Source organism: Myotis brandtii, unplaced genomic scaffold, assembly GCF_000412655.1.
Source record: "Myotis brandtii unplaced genomic scaffold, ASM41265v1 scaffold165, whole genome shotgun sequence".
NCBI classification, from domain to species: domain Eukaryota; kingdom Metazoa; phylum Chordata; class Mammalia; order Chiroptera; family Vespertilionidae; genus Myotis; species Myotis brandtii.
The window spans coordinates 15,623,039-15,640,997 of NW_005356042.1; the positions used below are offsets into that span (position 1 = coordinate 15,623,039).

Genomic DNA, 17,959 nt, shown 5'->3' on the forward strand with positions numbered 1-17,959 from the left:
ATGGTCTGATGCCAGATTGGTCTGTGGACAAATCCTACGAATGTTCACCAGAATTTCAGTCTTGAGAGTGTGAATTTGGGTCTCACTCAGAGTCCTGATTCTTAACAGGGGACAGGTCCCTGACCAGGCAATATAAAATACCTGTGATGACTTTTTCCAAACTACACACATCCCGTCTCCTGGATCCTGACCTTTGTCCTTGTTAAGTATGGCTGCAGTCATGAGCCTTTGCACCTCATGGAAATGTGTCCTGACCTTCAGGTATATTGAAATAGACAAAAGATTGACCAATGCGGCCTTAGGATTTCCCATGTCCGGCTCATTGACCTTGATGTGCACATGTGATCTTTCCTTTGTCAGGGTATCTGGTGTATTTCACAAGGCCCATGACGATGCATCGAGCAGTGTCCCCAACAGAACCTACTCCGAGGTGAGTCTGGGAGATACAGCTGTAAGCTACATTCATGAAGTGGGCAGACATCTGGGAATGACCTTTGAGTTTGTCTTTAGACAATTTATTTTATCTTCAGTAAATATCTATTATAAGTTTATTTGAGAAAGATCAGATTCATTAAATTGCAACTAAGCTGAGATTTCTACTATGAAGTTACAACCAAACCACTACAAGGAGTAGTTTAATGAAAGCTGTTGTCTAAACAAGGCAAGTTTCTTTTATTATTATTATTATTTTTAATCCTCACCGGAGGATATTTTTTCCATTGATTTCTAGAGAGAGTAGAAGGGAGGGAGGAGGAGGGGAGAGAGAGAGAGAAACATTGATGTGAGAGAGACACTTCAATTGGTTGCCCCCATATGCGCCCCTACTAGGGCCGTGGAACCTGCAAACGAGGTACGTGCCCTTGACTGGGAATCGAACCCAAGATCTTTCGGTCCCAGGGCAGACGCTCTCACCATGGAGCCACACTGACCAGGGCAATAAGGAAGTTTTAAATTAAAATATGAAAGCTCTTCTTTTTTCCCCATGTCCTGGGGAAAGCCACTGTTAACAATTTAATGTGTTTTCTGTTTAGTCTTCATTATTTTTCTTCCTTTTTCCTTCTTGAGAGGCAGTCTAGCAAGTGGGAACATGGACTTCAGAGCCAAACTGCTGGATCCAAATCTTGGCCCTGTAGTCATATGGCCTTTGGACTGTGCTTGATTTTCCTCAACAATAACTTGGGGGTGATAATGGCACCTACCTCCTTTACTTACTGTGGAGATTGAAGGAGTTAGTCCCTATAAAGCATTTAGAACACTGCCTGGCACATAGGGAATGCTCTAACTGCGTTTCTTATTATTACTGCTTTAAAAGGAAAAATTTCATTTAACAGTTTTATTGAGATATAATTCACATAGTATACAGTTGACCCATTTAAAGTGTATAATTGAGTGGTTTTTAGTATATTCACAGATATGTGCAGTCATCACTACAGTCACATTCTAGGCCATTTTCATTATCTCAGAAAGAAACTTCATATCCCCTTAACTATCACCTCTCCTCCTCTATTCTTCCAGCCCTGGGCAAACTCTAATCTACTTTCTGTCTATCAGTGTACCTATTCTGGACATTTCATATAAATGAAATCATATAGTATGTGGTCCTTTGTGCCTGGCTTCTTTCATTTGGTGTAATGTTTTATGGATATATATATATATATGTATATATCCACATTTTACTTATTCATTCAGTCAATGGGCATTTGGGTTATTTCTACTTTTTGGCTATTATGAATAATGCTGCTGTGAACATTGGTATACAAGCTTTTTTATGGGCATATGTTTTCATTTTTCTTGGGTATTACCTAGGAATGGAATTGCTGGATCATATTGTAAAGTTTTTTTCTTAATTAATAAACTTTATCATTTAGAGAAATTTTAGATTCATACCAAAATTGAACGGAAGGTATCGAGTTTCGGTATACTCCCCCGTGCCCGCTCACACAGCATCTCCCATACTACTGGTTTTTAAAACTTAAATATGTTATATACTGTAGACTTCTGTGGTGACCATAACTTCTAAATCCTGCTACAAACACCTGGATACATTGGTGTAACATATTAGCATACTTATGAATGAATAGCTGAGCTAACAAGAAAGGAAGGAGATTGAACCAGGTGTGTGGGCAGGTGCCGCTGCTGTCCAGGGAGTTTGCCAGTCTCCTCAGTAACCCAGGCAGATGAGACATTGGTCCCACAAAAACTAGGAGTTAAGAGCTAGAGATCTGTATATTATACTGGGTTCCTTATTTGAAAGGTTCGACTAGAAAACAATCACCTCCTCTCTAAGAAAAGCAAGAATATCTGGACCTGAACTTTGGATCAGAGGGGAAAATGTTCCTAATTAGAATGTTTTTCATACTAACAGTATTTTATTGACCAGCACCCAATCAAGAACCAGCGCATTGCCCTCACCCGAGAAGTTCCCTGGTCCCTGTGCCCAGCGGAAACCACTCCTCTGACTGCCATCATTGTAGTTGAGTTTTGCCTGTGCTTGAATTTCACCTAAATAGACTCATGCAGCATGTACTATTTTATGTCTGGCTTATTTCGCTGAACTTAATGTTTTTTAAATTGATCCTCATTGTTGCATGTATCCATAGGTTCATTGTATGAAAATAAAAGTTTGTTTATTCCTACTCCTGTTGATGAACATTTGGATTATTTCCAGTTTTGGGCTATTTTGTGTAGACCTACAAATACAAGTCTTTTTATGGATGTGCGTATTAATTTCTCTACCCAAGGAGTCAAATCCCTGGATCATAGGATAGGTGTATGTTTAATTTTATTAGAATTTCCAAAAAGTCTGTTCCCAGAGGTTGTACCATTTTATACTCTTTGCCAGCAATGTTTCAGAGTTCTGGTTGCTCCACATCCTCTCCAAAACTTGGTCTTTTCAGTTGTTTTTACTTCAGCCATTGTGGTAGGTGTGTAATATAGTGGTTTTAATTTGCACAACTCTGGCGATGACTGATGATGTTGAGCCACTTTTGTGTGCTAATTGACCATTTGGGAATCTTTTATGATGTGCTTTTATTTTGCCCAGTTTTTGGACTGTTTCTATTATTTATCTGTGGTAGTTTTCATTTTGGTTGCAAATCCTTTGCTAGATATATTGATTTTCTTCTAATCTGTGGCTTGTTTTCTCCCTCTTAGTGATTATTGATAAACAGCATTTTTTAATTTTGATGAAGTCTGCGCCATCACTTTTTAAATTTTATAGTTAGTGCTTTTGTGTCCTGCCTGAAAAAATCTATGCCTATCCCAAGGTCATGAAACTATTCTTCTGTGTTTTCTTTCAAAAGTTTAAAATTCCTTATTAAAAGTCTGTAATCAATTTCAAATTAATTTTGTGTATGATATGAGATAGGAGTCAAAGTTTTTTTGTTTTTTTCTAGTAGAAATATATCATTGTCCCAGCACCATTTATGGAAAAAATTTTTCTTTTCTTATTCTGAATTGATACCTTTGTTGAAAATTAGTTGGTCATGTGTTTGTGGATTTATTTCTGGACTCCTTTTTCTCTTAATCTATTGGTCTCTCCTTATACCAACACTACACTCTTTTTTTTAAAAAATATATTTTATTGATTTTTCACAGAGAGGAAGGGAGAGAGATAGAGAGTTAGAAACATCGATGAGAGAGAGAAACATCGATCAGCTGCCTCCTGCACACCTCCCACCGGGGATGTGCCCGCAACCAACGTACATGCCCTTGGCCGGAATCAAACCTGGGACCTTTCAGTCCGCAGGCTGACGCTCTATCCACTGAGCCAAACCGGTTAGGGCCAACACTACACTCTTGATGTAGCTTTCCATAGTAAGTTTTCCAGTCTGGTAGTGTAAATCCTCCAAGTGTATTATTTTTATTCAGGATTATTTTGGCTATTCTAGGTCTTTTACATTTCTATAAAAGATGCAGTCAGCTTATTGGTTTCTATGATAAAGCTCAAATCTTGATTGGAATTGTGTTGACTTTGTCGATTAATTTGGAGGAAATTGTTATCTTAATAATATGTAATCTTCCAATCCACTACCGTGGTATAATTCTCTGTTGTTTTGGGTCTTTAATTTCTCTTAGCAATATTTTGTATTTCTTTTTTTTTTTTTAAACCATTTATCCCCCCTGTATCCTTCTCCACCTCCCCCAATCCTCCTACCCCCCGAAATCATCACACTGTTGTCCATGTCCAGGAGTTGTTTCTCTTTTTTTTCCTTTTGCTCAAACCCTCCAACCCCTCCCCCCCCAGCTCCCCTGAGAGCTGTCAGCCTGCTCTCTATGAGTCTGTCTCTGTAATACTTTGTGTTTTCAATGCACATTTTTCCCCACTAAATTTGTTCCTGGGTATTTGATGGGTTTTGATCCTATTGTAAATGAAATTTTAAAAATGTTTATTTTCTAAATATTTGTGTCTAATATATAGAAAAAGAGTAGATTTCTTTTTTGTTTTGTTTTGTTAATCCTTACCCAAGGATATTTTTCAGGAAAGACAGAAAGGATATTTTTCAGGGGAGACAGAAAGATGGATGTGGGAGATATACATCAATTGGTTGCTTCCTGCATGTGCCCCAATGGGCTAGGGCTTGAACCTGCAACCTAGGTACATGTCCTTGACCGGGAATCAAACCCAAGACCCTTTGGTGTGAGGGCAAACATTCTAACCACTGAACAACACCAGCCAGGCATAGTAGATTTTTATAGATTGACCTTGTATCTAAACTCAGTTATTAGTTTTAGTAGTTTGTAGAGTCCTTTCTTTGAATTTCCTATGTATGTAATCAGAAACATTCTCTGCTTCTGCAGATAAGGTATTTTTCAGTTCTGAAAGTTCTGTTTAATTCATTTTTGTAGACTTACCATTTCCCCCCCATTTTATCCATCTTTTCCTCTTGGTTTCATCAAGTGCTAAGACGGCACTGCTTAAAAAGATGGAAAGATTGAAGCCAGTATGGATAACGCTGCATTTTCAACCACAGGTCTCTCTCGGCCTTGTCTGCTTATCATACTGGTTTGATTGCGCCAATGAAGATCCGCACAGAGGCCCCTGGGAACCTTCGTTTATACAGTGGGTGTATTTATCAAGTGGTTGTTCGAGGCAGCAAACTCCAGCGTTAACCTATGCCGCCATCTTGGTTTCTCCCATAGTAGATTTTTATAGATTGACCTTGTATCTAAACTCAGTTATTAGTTTTAGTAGTTTGTAGAGTCCTTTCTTTGAATTTCCTATGTATGTAATCAGAAACATTCTCTGCTTCTGCAGATAAGGTATTTTTCAGTTCTGAAAGTTCTGTTTAATTCATTTTTGTAGACTTACCATTTCCCCCCCATTTTATCCATCTTTTCCTCTTGGTTTCATCAAGTGCTAAGACGGCACTGCTTAAAAAGATGGAAAGATTGAAGCCAGTATGGATAACGCTGCATTTTCAACCACAGGTCTCTCTCGGCCTTGTCTGCTTATCATACTGGTTTGATTGCGCCAATGAAGATCCGCACAGAGGCCCCTGGGAACCTTCGTTTATACAGTGGGAGCCCCACTCGCAGTGACAAAGAGCAGGTCTCCGTCAGCTCCTTCTACTACAAGGAGCGGGTAAGCAGCAGAGCCTCGGCCTTTGATTCCTATCCCTTCCCTTCCTGGATTCTTGTTGTCTCCCTGCTTGCCACGCACAGCAGCTAAATTAGCAATCCTCTGTAGACTTTCACTGTCATAATTAGTTTGTTACAGAAAGACCATTGTTTTGTGCCTTTCCATTGGCTTTACCTACTAAAATTGAATCTGGGAGGATCTCCCCACTTAATCCTATTCTTGTAGTCCCCATTCATTAAGTTGATCATTCTTTCAGATAGAATAATTGAGCTTCAGATCTTCCTTCTGATGTTCATCAACAAATTAAGGGGTATTTCTGAGGGCTTGGGGTCTTGTTGTATTTGCAACTTCATATCTGTGAGAATTTTTAAAGTTAATTTCTAAGAGGTTTTATAGTTTTTATAAGTCTACACTGAAGTACCCATTTGAGTGGACCAGTTTATATAAAAATCACTTGCACCTGGCCTTATGTTCCTGGGTTCTTAAGGAACTCATCAACCCTAAGGTAGCTATTAAGCTGTCAGAAGCCTTTAGTGACGACAGTGTAGAGAGTGTGGGCAGAGCGTAGGAAGGACTCTGAGAACTCTTTCTTGTCAGATTGAGAGTCTGGTTTAAGCCAGCTTTTACTTGACATGATGTTTTAAACAGAGTTACCACTGAGCTACTCACAGACTCAGTCCTGTGGGATTCTTTGCTGTTGTCCTCCACTAATGAGGAAATGATGGATCAACCATAATTTAACATTTTTAAATTGGATTATTTTAAATAAACCAATTTCTAACAAGTGTTAGAGGTGTCATCACTCTGATTGCAGCTGTACTATCTAACATTCCTGGTTCTCACTGATAGTTGGCCGTCTCTGACTTTGTCATCTGAAATGAGTGGCAGGAACTGATGCTTGTGACAAGACCAGACTCGGGCAAAGCCATTCAGTTGAATAGAGACCATGATTGTTTTTGTTGCCTTTCTGGCCAACTTTCTTTGCATCTCTGCTGGAATGAATCCCCCTGGCTGTCACAGACCTTCTTGGGACACCATATCTTCCCAAATCTTTTACATTGAGAAAAATTATTTTAAATGCAAGCTAGCTGGTAGTTGCCTAGATGATTTGATAAACTGGTTGGAACTAAGGCATTTTTTAATTGACATCATGGTTGGATAAATATGGGAATTTTCTTTAGCATTAGAGCCAGGTTGAAGAGATCTGTTAGTTGAATCATGTCATGTGCTGCTCATGCTTGGGTTCAGATTGGGCAAAACACACAGACTAGCACTTCTGACTCTGTGACGATGTGTAAAGGCCATGTCAAGTCCAAGTAACCCCAGTTCCAAGTTGGGATCTCTCCTGATGTGGAAGCATTTGTAATGCCCACACTCATGTGTTGGATGGTCCGGCCTCTTTTACTACAAGCACCACAGTCACAGAGGGACCAAAGGAAGGATCGTGATATTGCAGTTTGGGGTCGTTCCCACTGTGCTTCTTCTCTACAGAAATGGGCTCTGATCATCCCCGAGGATGACATAGTAAGTGGTCTTTCAGTTTTATTTCAGATAGCAAGTAAAATGGGAGAGACCCTTTTATTATAATTTTATATGAAACTTTTATATTGCTATATAACCTATGTACAGAAAAGTTCACAAATCATAAGCATCTAATTCAGTGAATTAACAGTCATACCGGCCAGGAAATAGAAAATGACAAGAACCCCAGAATCCCTGGGGAAGGAAGGCACATTTCAATGGATGACATAAAGTAGTTATTAGGTTAAAACATATGAAATGGGTGCTATTTGACCATTTTTGACCTTAAAGAAAAATTTCAGTTGGTTCAACATAATATGTTAAAATAGGCAAGTCAGTTATTTTGTGATGAATCTGAAATAAATTCATCACTCCTTAAAGCTTGTTCATGTCCATCCCATTTACATGGGCAAAGGGGGAGGATTAAAGAAATGAGATACAGCCATGATATTGTCCATAGGCCTTCTTATCTTCCTTATGGACAGCAATACGGTTCTGTGCCTTAAGGAGTATTTTCTAATTCTCAGGTGTCTAGTTTCTTGGGTTAAATAATAGCACTTTCATTACTTTGGTTCTGGAAATGATTCCAGTTTACTAAATTTTCGTGTTTTTATTTTCATCCCAGATCTTTCGTCTACATATTTCTATTCTCTTTTAGATCTCTATCCCTGAGATTTTTTAAAGACATTTAAAAATATTTTTATTAATTTTAAAGAGGAAGGGAGAGGGAGAGAGAGATAGAAACATCATTGATGAGAGGGAATCATTGATGGACTGCCTCCTGCCCTCCCTCTACTGGGGACCAAGCCTGCAACCCAGGCATGTGCCCTGACTGGCAATGGAACTGTGACCTGGTTTATAGGTTGACCCTCAGCCACTGAGCCTCACCGGTCGGGCTGTTTTTTGTGATTTTAACCTGCCCGACTTAGGTTATGTTATAGTCAGCCAAATGTTCTCCAGATGGAATTTCAAGATTGCTCCTAAAAATTAAAAAAAGTGAGACATTTAAAAAAAAAGTATATATTTTTTATTGATTTCAGAAAGGAAGCGAGAGGGAGGTAGAAATACCAATGATGAGAGAACCATTGATTGGCTGCTTCCGGCATGCCCCACACCAGGGATTGAGCCCGAAACCTGGGCATGTGCCCCGACTGGGAATTAAACCATGACCTCCTGGTTCATAGGTCGACACTCAACCACTGAGTCATGCTGGCCAGGCTGTGAGACACTATAGGAAGTTAGAAAACACAGAGTGATGCTAACATTCATTTGGTAACTGGACCAACTATTAATAGTTGATGAAATATTACTTATTCTATGGAAGGCCCAGAACTTCTGAGAAACATTAGGTTTTACCCTATAAACATTAAAAATTTTTTGCAACCTCCACATTTGCTTCAGTTTATGTTATGAAAATAGCTCTAAAGTAAATAACTGGGGAGGTCTTGAAGTTGCAAAATAATTTCTGATCTCCATAAACAGTGTGTATGCTCCCAGTTTCACACTGATGCTCATGTTGTTAGGGAGAATGCCCTTAAGAGTGTAAGTCCTCAGCCTTAGCTCTCCCTGCATTTCTCTGGGGCTCTCGCTTCCCATGGCATCACTCTAAAAATAGTCCCGCGGTCCCAAGGTCAAGGTTTCCAATTTCTCCAATGCTCTTTAGCTACACACCCAAAAAATGTGGTATTGAGTGTATGGAAGAACTTCTTCCTTGTTAGGAATGAGAATATTCTCGCACATACACATGCCCCTGAAAGGGCAAGCAGAGTCCTCCACTGTTTCTGCAGTTGCCCTGTGATCCTAATCCTCATTAGTTCCTTTGGTCAGAGCGGAATGGACATCAGCCCCTTATATGTTGAAATGTGTTTTGGGCTGAAAAACAATGACATTGAAGCTGGGTTTGGAGTGTGATGGGTTGGGCGGGAGGAGAGGGAATCCACCTACTGCTGTGTTTCAATTCAGATTTTGTAGCATTTCAGTTTTATTTTGTAGTATATTATGGTATCATTTAATCCATCAGAGATGTGGGAAGCTTTCATTTTATTCTATATTTTTCCCTTTTAATTTTCTTGGTGTTTTTCTTCCCTCCTCCTGGGTGTAACGTTTTCACGCACAGATGTCTCCTCGCTCTGCCCGGCGACGTTGGTCCATACAAGCAATTAACGACTTCCCGGTACTGTGCGCTGTGCAAATGCTCTCCTTGACTAATCCTGTCTCTGCCCAAAGGCCCAAGAATAAAATGCCACCTGCCTGGCTTTGAGGAACCTGAAATGACAGGCTGGCTGGGTTTCAGGACCAGCAACAATAAGTTTTCATTCTTGGGAGTCAGGTGCCAAGGACTGCCTCCTGGGTCCCTGACAGTTTCAAATGGGTGAATACTGATACCGTTAAGGATTGTGAATGGACTTCTTTGAAAAGGAAGCTCAATACTGGGATTCTTGGGAAGAACCCCGATTGTAAGCCATCAGCTACCTGATTTCATTTGGAATATTTGTATAATTTCACTGAGCTTTCAGAAGCCTACCTTTGGCATTGGGAAGCAGAGGAAGATATAAGGGGCTTCCACCATTGTGTCTGTTTTTATCGTCTTGGTGTAATTCAAAGAGGAAAGTGCCCATCTCATCCACTGACACGACACATAAGCTAGTTTTTATCTTTTGGAAATTTTCTGGAACAAATTTTTCCCATACCATCAGTTTTTGCATTGACAGTCAAACCTGGGCATCATCTCTTCCTTTCTTCCTTTCTTCCTCACTCCTATTGGCCATCTCCCCTCTTCTGTCTTCCTCTCCCGCCCCCTTAACCAGTCAGTAGTGCCATGGTGACCTCAGGCTGTGCAAGGCAGCCTTAAGACATTAGCTTAAATTTCATTTGGTGTAAAAAATACTTAGGGGGGTAGTTCTATAGCCTTTTCACATAAAAACCAGTTGAAATCAGGAGCCCTGATTAGCAGTACTGCAGCTGCCGACAACTTGCAGGTGGAGCTGCCAGCATGGCCACCTTTCCTCCAAAGGCCTGTCCCAGCCAGCCGACTGCTGACTTCCACTGGCTTTCCCAGCAGGCTCCCCTGCTGCTGTTTAACCGGGAACTCATCAGGACTCCCTCCCACTCTGCTGATTATGCACTGTTGATGGGGTTGCTGCGAAGCAGTTGGTGGCTTATTCTTGGGCTGTTTTTACATTTTATCCATTTATTGACATCCATGTTGCCTCCGGTTGTAGCAGTAACACTGGTGGTACAGTCGCAAGCTGGCTGTTGGTTGTCATTCAGTGCTATTTGCACCAATGCCTCCCTCCCGCTTCCTCCCACCCGACTCCTTCCCTATCTGTCCTCTTTCCCATGATTCCATGAACACCTTCTTGGTATGTTCAGAGGAGCACCCTGGTGCTCATTATGTGGTAATTTGTCTGTCTTGCTTTGCCTCTCCCCTCAATCCCTGCTCATAATCTGTGGGAAGGGGCATTTTCTCTTGATGGGGCATTGAGAAGACATAAGAGAAATGCAGAGTCCTTTGCCTCCCAGAAGTACTGATTTTACCGCAATGAAAAGTATCCATGTTTTAGCCGTCAGAGTGGGACTGGAGCAATGCAGGAGGCTTAGAGGGCATTTGGGCCACAGTGTCCTCCCCTCACCTGGAAAGATCAACCACACTCAGACTGGTGTGTCATGGTTCTCTGCCTGTCATCACCTGACAGTTGCATAGATAAGAGAGACTCCCAAAATTGCCACTAGATATTAAGGGGAAAGGAAGTCTTGGGAGAGTGTGGATGGAATATGAACCCTTTTAATTGTCAAAGCTCTAAAAGAAACACCCTGAAAAACAGTCCCTGCTTGTTAGGGAGCAGCAAGGATTTGAGATTTGGCATGTCTTCATTTAGCAGCCTCATTTTATCTGAATCCCCAAGGAATTGGCCACTAGACAGGATTACTGAGTGACCCCTGTAGCAGGAAGGGGAGGTATTTCATATGTTAAAACCACCAACCAACAAATTTAAAAAGAAACTGTTGCCCTAGCTGGTTTGGCTCAGTGGATAGAATGTTGGCCTGTGGACTGAAGGGTCCTGGGTTTGATTCCGGTCAAGGGCACGTACCTTGGTTGCAGGCTCGATCCCCGGCCCTGGTCCAAGTGCTGGCAGAAGGCAAACAATCCATGTGAAAGAGACATCTTGCATCGATGTTTCTCTCTCTCTGTCTCTCCCCCTCTCTCTAAAAATCAATGGAAAAATATCCCTGGGTGAGGATTAACAAAAAAAGAAAAAGAAAAAAAAAGAAACTGTTTTGTGACTGGTTAAAGATCTTTGATAATGTTTTGTAGTATTCCTTTCTGGATTAAATGAATGAATACTGCTGTCCCATAATTGCTTTCATAGTGTGATTATTGGTGACAGCTATAATTAGGTGGCCCTGTGTTGGGGAAGCTTCTCCTATTATAGGCTCAAAGGCAGCTTATTGAGGTTTCATAAAACATCACCTACACATCAACCAGATCAAACAGAGAAGCACCTAGAAGCCTGGTGTCTCAAGAAGTTGACAGGGAAGTTCCAGAAATACAGAGTGTGATTTCTGTAATTCAGTGAAGGATAATTGTAGGTAGTTGTTTAAGACGACTGTCTACATTTTCATCAAGTACCTATTGATGACTCATATTAGTTTGTTTCTACAGATCTCTGTGACCCAAGACTGCAAGTGGAGGAAGAGTCCTAAGATAGCTCATTGGACTCTGAGTCCTCTCTATGAATATACCTAATCCTAATAAGTCCAGACAGTGATTAAACGGCGTGAGGTGCAGGCCCTTGAACCTGGCCTGAAATACAGCACCTGGGTCTGAGCCTGGCATGCCCACTGCCGAGCTGCGTAGCCCCAGAAGCTGCTTGCTCTGCGGATCTGCAGCTCGCTGCTCTGCCTTAGCGAACAGTTGCAGTGCTTGGCGGAGAAGTGGCTTTAGAAGTGAGGAATTGTAGAGGATGGTGTGTTGGCTAGGCCTCATTAGAATCAGATGCTGATCTCCTTACATGTAGATATGGATCCATTTAAAAATGGACCAAACTATTTACATATTAACAAGTAGTCAGGACTTAATTTTTTTTTCCTTTTTAATCTAAAGTCATGCTCTCTAAAACAGAGTAACAAATATGGGCTTAGCAGCCTGACTGGCCTGTGTTCAAAGCTCAGCTCTTATGAGTGTGGCCTTGAGTGGTGGAGGCAACAGCCCCTTTGTGAGAGAGCTGTGGTGAGGCTCTCGCTCGCATAGTGGGAGCAGTTGTAGCAGGAGCTAAAGTTAGTCATGACAGGCTAGCCTTTAAATCCCAGGTTAGATGTTTTTTCCACAGACGGGCTCCTGTGTAGCCATTTGTAGGCAAGGCTCTGAGGAAGTAAGATAATTGTTCATGATCTTCCCTTTCTAATACCCATGTCCCTCTGCAAGTTTCTTTGACATTCTAAAATGATCTCTTTTAGAAATATTCAAGTCTGTTAGGAAAAACATTTTAAAATGAGCTAGTCTATCTGCCAATGAACCACTTTGGGCACATGGGTCTTCATATTATCTTTTCATTGGGTTTGCTTAGAAAGGCAGGGAATTGTGGTTTTCACTGTGGTCTGAAAGCTGTAGGCCCATCCCTCGTGAGCTTCCATTTGTTTCTCCGATTCAGTTAAACAGAGCTGGTTCATTGCTCAGTGTTTTAAGTGCTTCTCATTTCTCTTTACAATAAGGAATCAAAGTGATGCCTGGAACAGTGTTTTAGAAGCCTTCTAACCAACCCGAGGACCAAATTAGATGGATCATACTCCCTACCTTGTTGAATCTTTTTAGTGTAGATATTTTCCTCCCTCCTCCCTCCCTCCCTTCCTTCCTTCCTTTCAATCCAGTACCTTAAATCTCATGTGAGGCCTGTGGGGCCTGTGGGTTTGTCGTTTCCTGGGATTTTTAAACTCCTGGAAACCTGGATGAAAATCACAGTGAAATGAGTAGGTATACTTATACCCTCCTTTTTCTGGTTAACCACATTGTGCTGTTCCTGTCTCTGCCAAATCACCCTCCCTATGAAAACCAGTCCTATCATAGTACGAGGCAGGCATGACGACACCGTCTTGTGTTGGTTAACACTGCCTGGCTCCAGTCCATCCTGACAGGTTGTTTGCTCTTTAGCACATTCTCCCCTTGCACCCACGTCAGGATATTTGTGGCTAAAAATGGTAGCACTTTTTGTGAACACTCACACAGTTCTAATTTTGAAAATAACGAGGGCTAGCAGAGAATTGAAGGGCTACCCCACAATGATAGATAAAGCTTCCTCGTGTGTTGCGGAGTATTGTCTTGTGTATGGGTAAATAGTAAATAGTAACTGAACTGCTTCTTAAGGGCAAATGGGCTAAGGTCCAAATTGATAATGTAGCATCTGTATTTACCAATTATGATAAGCAATCCAAATATTTCAGCTAATCTTTTTCATTTACCGTCCATGAACTAAGTCCAGGTGTCCTGGATTTAGTAGGTTCCATAACACTTACTAATCCCATAGGAAGTTACATGCATTGGGCAACTTTGGGGATTAGATGGGCCATCAGGGTTCAGAGACCTCTGAATGTAGACTGTGACTAATTTATGGAAGGGTGATTGTATAAAAATCACTTGTGGAAAATGAATTTGTGAGTAATCTAAAAGTGATCTAATTACATTTCTGAAGGTTTATGCACATTCATAAAAATTACAGATTTTAAAATAGTACTCTTTGAATTTACAGAGTGTTTACTCACTTTTCATTGTACCCATATTAACCTTGGGAGATTGGAACAACAGAGCTCGTCCTGAGCCATCAGTGAATGAAAAGAGACTGGCATGAGGCTAAATTCACAGCAAATAAGTAATTCGCCCAGGGTCACCTTGAACCAGTACTTGTGGCAAAAAGACCAATAAACCTTGGTTTTCTGATTCCAAATTGCAGGCTCTTTCAGAAAGGCACCTTTTGTACCCTTTGTTAATAAATATGTCTCCCTCCTTCCTCCTTAGTTGAGTCACTTTGGTGGCCCCTTTTTAATTTCTGGCAATAACATAAAATAGAATATCACTCCCGTGGCGGGCTGTCATTTTGAAGATACCAGATGGTGCTACTCTCTAATAATTCCCATTTTCTCGGATAGCTCTCATTTCCCACATACAGGCTCCTACATAGCCATTTGTAGTGGGGCTCTGGGGAAATAAGATAGTTGCTCATGATCTTCCCTGTCCATTACTCACGTCCCTCTGCTCAAGTATTTTTGACATTCTAAAAATGATCACTTTTAGAAATAGTTCAAGTCTGCCACGAAAAACAAGGTAATTCTCCTTGAGCTGCTAAGTTTTTCTGTCTGCCTGCCCGCCATAGATTAAAGTTTGCAGAGCTCACACTGCTATTCCTGGATTAAATTCTCAACAGATCCTATTAAAACTCTCTTAGAAGGGAAAAAAAAACTTTGAACCCAGGGCTGAACCCAGCCTTAAAAGTTGCTCTTTTCCCACATTTTTGTGGTCTTTACTAACTTATTTACCTGCCGTTCTTTTTCTTCCTTATTTTCAAAATTCTGTCTGTTTTTGAGCACAGCTCTCCAGTAGGTGCTTGTTCTGCGGTTAGGATTTTGGACCAAGAGCTCAATGCCCTTTGTTATCCTTCCATTTCCTATAGATGCTGATTCATATAATTGTGGGCATGATGTTGTAATGCAAAGTCTCTGCAAATTACCAATGACCCAACTATGATGTGCTCTGCAACTGTAGGCTTCCACGCAGCAAAGTCCCCATTAGTGACATCTTGTCATCTCCCCCAGAAATCAAGGAGATGGAAAAGCAAGCGCGAGGGATCGGACTCTGGCAACCGACCAATCAAGGCTGCTGGGAAAGTTGTCATCCAGGATATTGCGTGCCTCCTTCCTGTTCACAAGTCACTGGGAGAGCTGTACATGTAAGTTCAAGGTTTTAAGTGTGCCATGCCTATCATTTAGTCATGATTACCAAAGGTTCCCCCCCCCCCTTTTTTTTTTAAGTTTTGGAACCCTTTCTTCAAAAGCAGTTTTAGGAGTCGCCCAGTATATTAGCTTTCTATTATTGCATAACAAATTACCACCAACTTAGTGGCTTAAAACAACATACACTTATTACCTCACAGTTTCCCTGCGTCAGGAGCCTAGGCGTGGTATAGCTGGGTCCTTGCCCAGGTCTCACCAGGCTGAAATCATGGAGTGGACCAGGCGGTGTGCCTATCTAACGCTCAGGGTCCTCTTCCTGCTCATGCAGGTGTCACAGAATTCGGTTTCTTGCAGCCATTAAGTGAGGCGAATGTTCGAGACCAGCAGGAGTGTCTCACTGTCACTTCACCTTCTTTCTGAGGTGTCACCTGAGTAGGTCAGGCTCACTCAGGATAATCTCCCTTTTGACAAATTCAGAGTCAATTGATTAACCATAACCTATTCATGGGAGTGACATCCCATCAGTATTCACTGGTCTCACCCCATTTTAAGGGAGGAACTTATAACAGGTACTTATACCAGGGGCAGAAATCTTGAGAGCAGTCTCAGAATTCTGCCTCCCAAGCCCAATCAGGAAAACAGATGAAGCGGAGCCACTTTGGCTGAAGGGAAGTGGGAGGTGAGTGACAAGCATACACAGGCCAGCCTCTGCTTCCCCTTCTTCCTGAGCCTGGACTCATGACAAAAATATTCATTTTGTAGTATATGCACAGCATACCACTCTCTGTGTTAGAAACTACAGTGTTGTATCTATTTCAATCCATTTTCATTCAACTCTCAAGTCTGGGGAACTTCACAGCTAAGCAGGTTAGCAATCGGTGTTTTGTTTTTTGTTTTTTTCACTGACTTGAGAAAGAGAGGGAGAGATTTGTTGTCCCACTTATCTACGCATTCATTGATTGGTTACTGTATGTGCCCTGACCAGGGATTGACCCGCAACCTTGGCGTATGGGACCATGCTCTAACCCACAGAGCCACCTGGCTGGGCCAGCAGATTGGTTTTTGAGTCTGGCCTCCTCTTCTGGCTTCAAAGAGGTGAGCGATTTCACCTTCCCCAGGCCTGAACCCACAGCATAACATCAGCTGCTAGTTAAGCATTTTCTTCTTACATACAAGGGATCTCTAGGCCAATACAAAGAAAACATTTCTAGTGACAACCAAAGAGGCAGTTTTCAGTCTGTTTATTAAACAAGGAGTAATTGATTTAGGAAGTTAGATCAGAAAGAAACTCTCATTCTTTTTACATTTCAGATTAAATGTAAATGATATTCAAGAAACGTGTCAGAAGAACGCCACTTCTGCCTTGCTTGTTGGAAGGAAGGATCTTGTCCAGGTATGTCCATCCCTTTTGCTGGCATCTGGATTTTTTTTTTCCCCCCGAGCAGGGTGTCTTCACTTTATAGTTGTGGTTTAGTGACATTTCAAGGTGTGACTCCTATTTTTCATTTTCTTTGCCAAACTACAGGACAAAGTAGCTTTCTAAATCCCTTGGATGCTTTTCTTAATAGAGCTTAGTTGAGAGGATCCTAAAGCTTTTACTATTTTTTATTGCATCTCTTTTCTATTTTAGTACCATGGTGATGGTTGCACACCACATTTAGGTTTCTGTATCTTTACCATTTGTATTCTCAATTCTGTTTCCTTTTTACTTTAAAAAATGCTTCATTTCATAAAGTGTTTACAAAAACATTCCTTTAGAATAGACACGTTTAAAAATACGATGTGGTCTTACAAAAATTTAAAATCTTCATTTTTACAGGAACACATCCGTATATTAAAGCAAGCTGCTCCTTGATTGTTTTTAACAGCTTTATAGAGAATATAGTCCATATACCATGCGATTCACCCATTTAAAATGTACTATCTAATGGCCTTTAGTATAGTCACAGGGTTTTGCAAGCATCACCACAGATACTTTCAGAACATTTTCATTACCCTAGCTCACAATCCTCCTTCCGCACCCAGCCCTAGGCAACCACTAATCCCCTCTCTCTATTGCACCTTTATTCTTTAGTGTGAGGATTAGATTGAGCAATGGAAACTACTAGCAGTTGTCCTGTCCACTTAGTTTTCCCCCTTATAACCCTCCAAATGACCCGAGCTAAGGCTTCCCTTTATTTCAATTTGTAGAAACCCCCTAGGATTTCCATTTGTCTCCTAATAAATACTGTAAAGTTTTTGCCCAAACCCTGTTAGGTCAGTATGATCTATTTCTCTAAGAACCTAGCCACCTAAAGTCCCGTGAATACTAAGAAGCCAAATAAAGCAGTAGAAATATTGTGGAATGTATAACAGGATGCACAGGTGTGACTCAGCACCCTAGTGGTGTGATCCCAGACTCTCTCAGCCTCTGTATCTAGGTGGGGTAAAAGTAATTTTACAGTTGTGAGTATGTGAAACACAGTTTATTCTTGTATTATTTATTAATTATTGTATAATTTTCCATACGAACAACTGTAAACCACTTTTGTCCCACCCTGTATGTGTGAAATGGGAACCATAAGAATAATTACCTCATAGGGTTGGTGGGAAGATTGGTAAATGCAATGCTAAGGCAGACCCAATGTTCATGTTCTGAAAAAAATTCTCTGAGGCAAAATTACTTTCTAAAGTGTGTTTTTAAAAAATATTTTTATTGATTTCAGAGAGGCAGAGAGAGGGAGAGAGACAGAAACACCCCCCACTAGGGATTGAGCCCACAACCTGGGTATGTGCCCTGGCCGGGACCAAACCATGACTTCTTGGTCATAGGTTGACACTCAACCACTGAGCCACACCGGCCGACAATTCTGTGTCTCAATAAGCTTTCAGCTTTGCAGCTCTCAGAGGAGCAAGGGCTTGATGTATGGGGAGGAG

The 17,959-nt window shown here is 41.1% G+C and overlaps 1 protein-coding gene across 1 annotated transcript in view; it reads left to right on the plus strand.

Moving 5' to 3' along the window:
• WDR59 (WD repeat domain 59) overlaps positions 1-17,959 on the plus strand; it is a 68,856-nt gene that overhangs the window by 42,560 nt on the left and 8,337 nt on the right. The window contains exons 17-20 of the mRNA XM_014536800.1: positions 361-430; positions 5,431-5,584; positions 14,906-15,039; positions 16,355-16,436. Coding sequence (XP_014392286.1) covers positions 361-430; positions 5,431-5,584; positions 14,906-15,039; positions 16,355-16,436 — 440 coding nt within the window. The remainder of the gene's footprint in view (positions 1-360; positions 431-5,430; positions 5,585-14,905; positions 15,040-16,354; positions 16,437-17,959) is intronic.